Genomic DNA, 10,406 nt, shown 5'->3' with positions numbered 1-10,406 from the left:
AGTTTACATCCTAAGGCCATTTGGTGGGGGACAGGGGCTGTTTCTGACAAGGCTAACAAATCCTGCAAAAGGTATATCACCCCCTCTCCCCATTCCTTTTTGTGAATCCTTTCTAATAGCTATTACTCTGATGACTGAACAGTTCTAGTTTTTCAGAAGAGGTTAGTTTAATTTAAAGTGATAAATTCTTAATTACCATTGTTTCTAGATTCTCTAAGATAGATCAACTAATTCATACTTTGGTTTAATTAACAAAATCTTTTTTGAACTTTGCTTTCAAATTCTGTCTCAAGACTGGGACTCTGGAAAGCACCACATTTGGCCTCATTTAGTCCACACATGGAGAGCCCCAACTGTCCTCACTGAAGACAGTGTGGACAGGGATGCTGCCTGCGTGGCACTGGGGCTGTGGGTAGCAGGAATGTGCCCGCAGTCACCTGGGGTGCAGACCTTGGTTATTCAGTGTGTGTCTTCTCTTACATCATGAGTGAGGGATGAGACAGAGTTTGTAATGTGGTGGGATGCTACCAAACCCAATCATAATGGGGTTGAGATCAATGTCTTTTGGGTCAACAAGAGACTTCAAATTAAAATGCTGCAAAATGGCAGATAAGAAGAGGAACAGTTCCATGCGAGCCAGGCCTTCTCCGACACACACCCGTTTTCCTGGAAGTGACAAGAGTGCTGATGAAACACTGAGGGTTTCCCACAGAGAGTCAACTCTACCAAAAGCCAGACAGCAGAGGGATCAGGAGAGAGGAATAGAGCAGAACTACCCCTTCCTGCCCATTGAAAGGAAGCAGAAGATGTATTAACATACATTCTGAGTAAGGAAATCAGTAATGTTGACTTATTCAGGGATAGCCTTCCTACAACTGCAACCATCCTGAACACAATGGGAAACACCTGAGCTAAGTTGGCAACATGGTCTCTGCCCAGCAAGGGAAGTGTTGCCTGATGCTCACCTATGGTGTTCTCCAGGAAAGAAGTGGGTCACCTTTGGGTTAAAAGCTAACATTCTAACATTGGGTGTCAAGTTAAAGCTATCAAGTTGGTTACATGATCTTCCCTTGCACCAATACCTGAGGCGGAGTCCTGGGAAGGAGGCCAAAGGAGTGGTCACTGAGTCTCATCCCAGGGAAGACTTTGATGCTTCCCTTGATGAGTCCAGGTAACCAAAGGGTTGATTGTGTTTAGTAATTCTTGTTTAAAATTATGGAGAATTAGGTAATGTAGTTTTGAAAGATTTTCACTAAGTTCTGTTGAAGTAGAAATTAAGCTTTAGCACTGAATTAGGTAAAGTGTACATTGTATGGAAAAGATAATTCATCCACAACACCTCATTCCCAGAACTTCTGGGTGAAAAGGTGTCATTTAGACTCTCTGAATAGGTAGCAAAACATTGGGGTCATGTTGCAAATAAAAACAAGGGGCATGATGGAACAAAGAAGTTGATGTATGTCTGTGATGATGGCAGAGTACAAGTGAAGTAAAATGAGTAGGGTAGGAGGCAGTCTGCTTGGGGGAAGTTGCAACATCTGAACTCTTTACCTGCAGAGAATGCTTTGAAGTAGTCGCTGTACTTGAACTTTCCATTCTCATTTAGAAAGTGCTCTGGTTTAAACTTTTCTGGATCAGGGAACTCTTGGTCATCATACAAGAGGGAGTCCAGAGTTGGAATTACAACCGTGCCCTAGAAGAATAAAGACCATCTTAGCCAAGCTGACACATGTGGGCTTTCCTCTGGAAGCCAGCTGTGAAGAAAGTTGTTTTCAATTCTTGGTTATTACACAGGACAGTATATATCTAGTCGTGGGAAGTTGTTTAACTAAGGGCTAGATAGAAAGACAATGCTGCTGTGTGAAATAGCAGTCAGAGGCTAGGTCTAAATGGGAAGGGAGGTCCTAATCTTCTCAAAGGATTAACTTCAGGGTTGTTCCCCACCCCCCCACCCCCGCGTTGGTGTAGAATATGCCACAGTGCCCAAACGCTACTGTGGAGTCACTGTTCCAGATTCCTGCATTTTTGTAGTCACCAGGTCCCTGGAAGGCAGGAAAGAATGGCTAAGGAAGCAAAATTCTGTGGGGTAGGAATGTTGGACCAGCCTCCACCATTCGGCCACAGCTGCCAAAAAGGTTGTCCTTCGGTCCCTCCACCCTGTCCCCTGTCAGCCTAGCTGAAGGGTGACAGAATGGTGCACATCCGACCTTGGGGATGGCATATCCTCTGAACATCGTGTCCCGAGTCGCTTCATGGGGCAAATTTGAGGGCACGAGGTTGATGAATCGCTGAATCTCATGCACCACGGCATCCATGTAGGGCATCTCTAGCCTATCCTTGATGGCAGGCATTCGGCTTGGCCCAATCACCCTGTCAATTTCTTCATGAAGTTTCTCTGCCAAGATATTAACGGAATAAATTTAACAGATTGATCCAGGCTGGCTGGTCACCCATCCACTCATTCACGATACATCTGCCCATCCGTCAAATCATCCATCCAGCCATCTCTCCAATAATCCATCCATCCACCCACCCACCCATGCATCCATCCACACACCCATCCACTCAATCATCTACACAACAGAAGTTAACCGAACACCTAATCAGTGCTTCATGGTGTCCCAGGTGTTTTGAGTCATCAGATAATCTCTCTATAAATATCAGTAAGAGCTAAACTCTATGAGGTTATTTATTGTCTACAGAGCGTCTGGCATCCATTATCTTAGCTGATTATGGCTAATCAGTTCTTCTCTTTATCTTAGGGGTAGAGAATGACAGAAGGTCTTGCCAATTGTTTTTTAAGAAATTCTTGTATTAATTATTACCTCAGGCTGGTTTACTTCATTCTTCTAAGAAGTATGAAGGAGAATGACAGAATGGAATCAAACACGTATTGTGTACTTTTCAAAGACCTTCTAGGAAGCACCAGTCTGAAAATCTCTCTCTTTTTACAGGCTAAAGCAACTTTGGCAAGTTGCTTAACCTCTCTGGGTTTAAGATTTTCTGTGGGCATTTATAATACACTGAGTGGAAAAAAAAAAAAAACCCTACAAAAGATATATGCAGTATGGTACCCAAGTAAAATTTTAAAACATATACAATAATATGAATTGTTGCGGATACTTAATAAAGGTTAACTATATGAAGTTGTGCATGGGAGTAGTGAGCACCAGCCAGGGCGTTGGCATCTCTGGGGAGGGAAGGCAGGGAGGGCTTTGGCTGACTGCACCACGTTTTCTTTGGAAGAGCTCTGACACAATTATGGCAATACGTATAGGAGTGCCAGTCATATTTATTTTGTCTTTTTCTCTATGTTGCAAATTCCTCATAATTAGTAATTAAAATTTTTTTTAAGTCTATGGCTCCCCCATTACAGAGCAGTCAAAAGTTCTTGTGCCACCGACCCATAAAAGGCCTCCCTCCATCTGTTCTCCATCTGATTCCAGCTACGCCCTCTGCCTCCAACCCTCCTCCCTTCTCTGCTGAGAAGTCAGCCTTACTCAGGAGTAATGGAGACATCTTTTCACTGTCATAAGTAGATGGTATTACAGAGTGGAACTTAACATTTCTCACTCTGAGCTATGTTGTTGGACCCCTGGTAGGGAAGAGCATGGGGCCTTTCTTTTCTGCAATGAAGGTTTTGCTGGGAATGTGGGTGTGTCTGCAGAGCTCTCCCCTCAAAGTGATTCATCCTGTGACCCCAGGGCACAGGCCTGGCCCGGTGTTGGCATCCACCCATGCCTATGACCTGCAGAAATAGCCCTGGCTCAGTACTGACGCACTTTCAATCTCCGGATACTTCATGAGGATCAGGAGCCCGTATCTCAAGGTGGTGCTTGTGGTCTCTGTCCCCGCAAATAACAGGTCAGCCATGGTCACAGCAATGTTGTCCAACATGTCCCTAGGCTCTGCACTTTGCTTTACCTGCAGTATCAGAGACAGAAAGGGACTCGATAAGAGGATGTCTCCAGGTGGGTGCAGAAGAGACAACTATCTCCCCTTCAGCAAATGAGAATGTGCTGACCCTCCTAGTTCTACAGAGATAGAAATTGTCTTTATTGAACAGTCAAAGCGGGCCAGCCAGAATCCATTGCTCCATGAGATCACCCAAGTAAACCATGATTTGCAGCCAGGAGAGACATTATCATCTCCATTGGATGGTTGGGGAAACTGAGGCATCCAGGAAAGCGGTCAAGTGGCAGGACTCAGCTCCAACCCAGGGACTCCACATGCTCTTCCAACAGCTCTGTGGCAGCCTCCGTTGAGATCGTCCAGCCTGCAGCTGCGGCAGGCCTCCTTCTTCCCCAAAGTTGGAGGTGCTTAGGTGACGGGACCTTCAGCAGCTCAGAGGCTGGTGGGAAGAGCACTTGTCCACTTGTGGCATTTGTAGGGGTGGCTGTGCTGTGGGGTTTTGGCTGGCAGCTCGCCATGTCACAGCAGCTGGTTCAGGGCTGCCTTCTGCCCGAGGCCAGCGCCTCAGGTGACACAGGTCTGCCAGGCCTATGTCAGGGACGTGCTATGGGCTCAGGAAGTCACACAGGAAGCCAGACACCCCAATGATGGAGGAGGATTCTTAGACAAAAGGGTAGCTATCTGCGGAAATCAGAGTGTGGAATTCACATGTTCTTGTCAAGGGCAGACCTGAGGGCTGTCAGGTAGATGATGCGTTGTAGGCCCAGGACCACTTGAATCTCTCACAGTGTGGGGTCTATGTGCTGACGAGGAAGGCTGAGGATCCCCCCCCAGGCAAGACACAGATGGTTAAAGTTGTTGGTCCAGAAATGACCTAGATCACAGTCTGGGGCGGGTTGCTGTGAGATACCCACCAGCCCACCCTCAGCTGGTACTGTAGGGACAGTGTGGTGTTTGAGGTTGCAAAAGCATTGGGTCTGGCTGATGTGAGATAGCCAGCTGTGCCCTATTGGAGCAGAATGTGCCGGGTGAGACCAAGAGCAGCAAAATGTGACCACAATGGCTGTTCGCACCAGATGTGCAGGTGCGACATAAACAGAAAAAATGCTTGTCAGCCCCCTAACCCTCCGCCTCGTCTGGGGCCCAGATCTAGACATGTCACACAGTCTGGGGTTGGGGGCACCTTTTCCATCTCAATGAGAAGGCAGTCGATGAAATCCCGGGGGCAGTTGGGGTCCAGCGACATGTAGTGCTCCATCACCTGCTCTGACGAGTACTGCTTGATTTCAGACACGTTCTTCAGGACCCTCCTGTGGCTCCCAGGCATGTAGCATAGATAGGATGCAAAATAATAATAAAGCTAGAGAGAGAGAAAGAGTTATCTCACTAGATTTCTTTTTCTGGATGCAACCTAATTGTGTGTGCTGACTAGGCTGATACTTGAATTTATGACCATTGTGATCATCTCATTTAGAATACATATTTCTGGTGGACAGGATCATTTGGGCACTCCTGTCGGGGGTGACACTCTGTGACGGAAACATGAACATGGCAGCCAGCTCTTGTTCATCTGAACATCAGTCTCTCGGGGACACCACTCTTAAAGGGCAAAAGGTGACAGTCCCGAGGTTCGCACAGGGTCTGCCTCTAGAAGGAATATTGAGGCTATCTGCTCAGATGCCCTGATGTGCTCCCATTCTCTGCTTTTGAGGCCTCGCTCATCCCCCACAATCCGAGTTTTCCATTTTCCCGCTGTAAACCACGCAGCAGCACTCAGCTCAGATTAATGGAAAGGAGGGGCTGCACCTGGAGCCAGGGAGTGCTTAGCAGATAGAAGTTCTCATTGAACATGTTCAACAGCCTCAGTAACTTCTTGTCACCGTAGTCGAAGTGCTTGCGGAAGATGATGTCGGAGATGACGTTGCAGTTCGCAGCGCTGATAATGAAGGTGGGGTCAAAGGGTTGGCCTGGAAGACAAGGTCATCAGAGCTATGCACACAGAACTTGAGTTTTGAGCCTCTCATGTGACGGCCTGCAGGGGACGTCACTGCCTTCAGACCAATAACCCCATCTCCTGCCACATGCTGATCAATGCCTGTTTTCATTGTCTGTTGGTGAGAAGACACTGAAAATCATAATGATTCACATACAGTATTGAGTTCTTAAGTCTATTTGGGTTGTCTCTGCCTCTCAAAGTTATTTGGAATACAAAAATTACATACTTGACAGCCACACCTTCTCTACCCACAATGTAGAACAGGAAATTCAAATTGTCAAATAAAATCTCTGTGGTTAACAGGACCCTGTCCATGCACAGCTCCCTGAGCTGCTCCTTGCTTCCGATGGTCCAGATACTGTCCCGGGGATGTCAACCCCCTCCCTGAGAATGGACCCACTGTCCCAGGTGGGTCAGCCCCCTCCCTGCTGTGCAGACCCATTGTTCTGGGTGGGGTTGGCCCCTCCCTCCCAACAGATCCTCTATCCCCACAGGCCAGGGCCCCTTCCAGCACAGGGACACACTGTACTGGGCAGGGTGGGGCTAGGTCCCTCTCTCTCCCCTCGCCATGGTGCCCCCCGTCCCAATGGTGCACATACCCTGAGTCTTCCTGAGTTCCTCCAGCAGGAAGTGAGCCTCCCTCTGGATCCGCTGCTCATTGCCCTCCTTCCCCATCCCGTAGTTCCGCAGGATGGTGAGGGAAAAACGCCGAGTATCTTTCCAGGTGGGCCCATTATTGAAAATGATTCCTAAGGGAAGAAGGGACAGCAAGGAGTCACCTCAAACCCAGTTCTGGGAGAAATGGAAGCTGGAGTGAGAAGCTCTCAGTGGTTTGTAGGCACACAGGGAGAATCAACCAGACAAATGCAGAAAAGGGATGTCCTGAGGACAGAGCCTGGACTAAGCCTGGGCCTCTAATGACCGAAGTTCTGGGGGAGGATGAGCTGAGCCAGGATGTAGGAAGAAGGAGTCAGGAGAGAGTGCAGCTGTGGAGTCCAGGGAGAACGTGTTTGGGAAGGATGGAATCATCACCTAGAGAGGCTGAGAGGCATGAGGAGCTGCAGACCAGGTATGGGCAGCTCCTGAAAGGTGCGGTAAAGAGGAGAAGAGAGATGCAGAGGTTGGAGGGGGGAAGGGGTGGACAGGGCCAGAGAATTTACAAATGTTATTGGAAAGGGCAATGCACATGGATGGTTCATTTTGCCCAGAGAGGCTGGTGGGCTGGCAGTGAGTGAGGGTGATGGCTCTCGATCCTTCTGCTGCACCCGGTGTCACAGGCATGAGAGCAAATGTCCTCGGTGTTTCTCTGGCAACATGCCTGTCTTGCTGACCAGAGATAGGTGCCTGGATATCTGGAATGCACCGTTTTCATTTTAGGAGAGTAGTGTGTATGCGTCTCACATAGTCGCTCTCATTAAAATGCTTACTCTGCAATAAATGAATCAATCCATGCATGCCTGTGTGTGTGCATGTGTATGGCATCACCTGAGTGGTGTCTGAGCCTGGCATATCTACGAACATAGCACCGATGGCAATTAGTTTTAAATTGCTGAATGATCTCTCAGAGCTGGCAATGGAAACTGTCACAGCCAATAGAAAATACTCATCCCCCTTCCCAAGGGGCACCCAGGGCACCTGCCCTATCTGCCATACCTTAGAAATTCCTCTTAATAAGTTGTCTTTAAGATTACCACTGCTGTTCCTATTATTGTCATTATGCAGGGGGCCCCTAATGGTGCCCTCCTGGGCACAGCGGCCCAGGCTGGGCCACGTCGCTCAAGGAGCCAGACTCACCATGGTTCTTGTGGGCGTCGAAGGAAGGATTACGTCCTCGTCCGGAAAACTCGTTCTTGTGTTGGAGCAGGACCTCTCTCACGGCCTTGTAGCCGTGCACGACCACGAAGCGCCGGCCGCACAGGTACAGCGAGAACACCGGCCCGTACCGCTGTGCGAGCTGGGAACACATGGAGCAGGATGGACCACGAAGGTTTGTGCTTTAAAACACGCCCTCACGAAGTTACCGCTGTTGAGCCAAAGAACCCGGAGGGGTTGGGGAAGTCCGGTCTCTGCCCAGCCCAACCACTAGGATCTTGGTTTTGCAGGGAGCAGAGCGAGAGGAACGGTCTGGTCTTCCCACTCAGGGCTCGTGGGTCCCACGGCCTCTCCAATCCCTCTGCCACTGTCTAAGGTGCAGCTGCCCTGGGAAGGGTGCTCCGACTCTGGTCAAGTCCCACCAGGACCCCACCCCCCAAAGAAGTCGTTTGAAAAACGTGTCCATTTCCTTTGTTTTGTAATATATTTTAAGACATTAATTTTGAAAATTTGATCTGTGAGAAAAGTATTACAAAATAGAAAGTGGGTATTTGTGATGGTGATGTTTGCAGGTGCTTGTCCCTTTCAAAGTGTCGCTATTATTGGCATTTGGTGTTATTGTCTGACACACTTGTGTAGCTGTATCTTCTGACTTTGTTAGATAATTCCAGATAGACAGGATTCTAGAGAATGACTTCTAGGATAGAAACTACTAGAATACCCACCTGTGCTGCCCTAGAGCTTCTTGGACTCATCGTACCCCTCAAAGAGCCCTGCCTGCCTGCCTAAATCTCTGGGCCTCACCTGGCTGTGCTTCCTTTCTGCTCAGCCTGGGCACAGCAACTCCATGGACCCTGAATCCTTGACACCCTCCCTTGTCCACTCCACTCACCCCGACCAAGGTCTGGGATGCTGGGTACAGCAGGAGGACCTAAAGCCATCACCCTCACCCACTGCCAGCCCAACATCTCTGGGCTAAATGCACTATCCATGTGCCCTGTGGAGCAGACACTGCCCAGCAGCTTCCTTTATTAACTCATTTAACGGATTTGTCAACTCATTTAGTCCTTAGATGTATTAAGTCATTCCTTCTTCACAACAACCCTAGGAGGCAGGTGCCCTTGTTAGCCCAGCACCACATGCGTTAATCAAATACTTCAGTTTTCAGCCTGTTCTTTTGGCATCGTGCAGACAGGTCGACGTTGACACCCAGCCAGTGTGCACCTGGTTGTGAAAGCTCCGTGATCCTTCCATGCCAGGTGGCAAATAGCACAGCCCCAGCCACGCTGGCCCCCCACGATCAATCCAACAACAGGCAGTTAATGCGCACACACAAGGGAGCCCTCAGGGCTGTGCCACAGCCACAACCTGTTCTGAAGGTTGAGTGCCCATCTGTTCTTCGAGCTAAATATTGTGACCATCACTCCTGGATGCTACTATTTTTCAGTTAATTTGTGACAGGCTGGTATTGAAGAACAGCGATCTGACTGATGATGAGCCAAACACACACACACATTAGATCTAATTCTTCTCCACAAATCAATAGTAGTTCTCTTACCCTGGTGTAGGATTTAGGAATGTTCTTAAGGTCCAGCTGGAGAATATCCCCGATGATTGGAAGTGGGAAAGGGCCAGGGGGTATCTTCCAGCTGCTGTAGATCTGCTTCCAGATAGAGATGAGCAGGAGGGTGGCCACCTACACCAGCAGGGTAATGGTGATACCCAGGGCATCCATGGTGCCTTGGGTCCCTTTGCCAACTTGCAGGAAGAGCCCGTGGAAAGGCAGAGCTTTTATAGATGCATCACCAGGAAGGAGGGTGACCCTCCAACCAATGCCTCCTCTCTTCTCCTTTGATCAAATGATTAGTTTACCGTTAGCTGATGTTGACCATCATTTCAAAGGGCACTTCCTGAGCGATTGCCTGTTAGAAGTCCCCTCCGGTGACCCTCCTGACAAAGATGGTCCTGAGCTCTGTCAATACTCGAAGCTGCAAGCACAGGTCCCCAGTGCCAATGAGAACGGCACACAGGGGAACTCCACCATCCATAGGCCAGAGCACAGGGTGGGGACTTGCCTGCCTTTTACACTGGGTGGACAAAGGGAGTACCGGTTGTTTGGGGGGTGGTTATGTAAGGTAGTATCAAGTGTATGCTGAAAGTCTCTTGGCAGGTGCTGGCTCTGGTGGTGCAAAGTCCCTTAAAGTCCACCAGAAGGTTTGTCTGAGCTTCTCCTGAGGGTCCCAAGTACCATTTGCCAGGTTGGTGTGGCCAGAGGAGGAGGATTCACATCTTGAATTCCATTCCACAAAGTCAAATCAATGGGCAAATGCAGCTGAAGGAAAGAAAAAGTTGACTGACTTTGAAAAAGTTAATCTCTGATTATAAAAGGAGTATATTTTCATAGCAGGAAATTATTCTTCAGAGCCAATTTGTCAAATTGTAAACAAAGAATACGTTAGGATTTTTATTGGAATTGTTTGAAATCAGTGAGTTAATTTGGGAGGACTTTGTGTCTTTGAAATATTTTGTCTTCGTATACCCAGCAATGCAGCAGAGTTCCATATTGTTTACATCTTCTGTGTCATTTATTCATTGATACCACCCCACTTCTACCTTATTGTTAGGGTTATTTCTAGGTAATTTTGGGACTTTATTTGTTGTTAGAATGAAGAGAATGTTTTTCATT

General features: G+C 48.2%; 1 protein-coding gene across 1 annotated transcript; it reads right to left on the bottom strand.

The window, feature by feature from the left end:
• Nucleotides 1–481: 481 nt before the first annotated feature.
• On the bottom strand, nt 482–9,455 carry LOC101344375 (cytochrome P450 2E1). The gene is given in 9 exon segments (XM_012555152.1): nt 482–666; nt 1,552–1,693; nt 2,208–2,395; nt 3,783–3,924; nt 5,096–5,272; nt 5,719–5,879; nt 6,508–6,657; nt 7,703–7,862; nt 9,279–9,455. Coding segments are annotated over 9 exon segments (1,482 nt in total).
• Between the last annotated feature and the right edge of the window lie 951 nt (nt 9,456–10,406).

This window comes from Trichechus manatus, unplaced genomic scaffold, assembly GCF_000243295.1.
Source record: "Trichechus manatus latirostris isolate Lorelei unplaced genomic scaffold, TriManLat1.0 scaffold00031, whole genome shotgun sequence".
Taxonomy (NCBI): Eukaryota; Metazoa; Chordata; class Mammalia; order Sirenia; family Trichechidae; genus Trichechus; species Trichechus manatus.
This window is presented reverse-complemented; position numbering and strand designations above follow the sequence as displayed.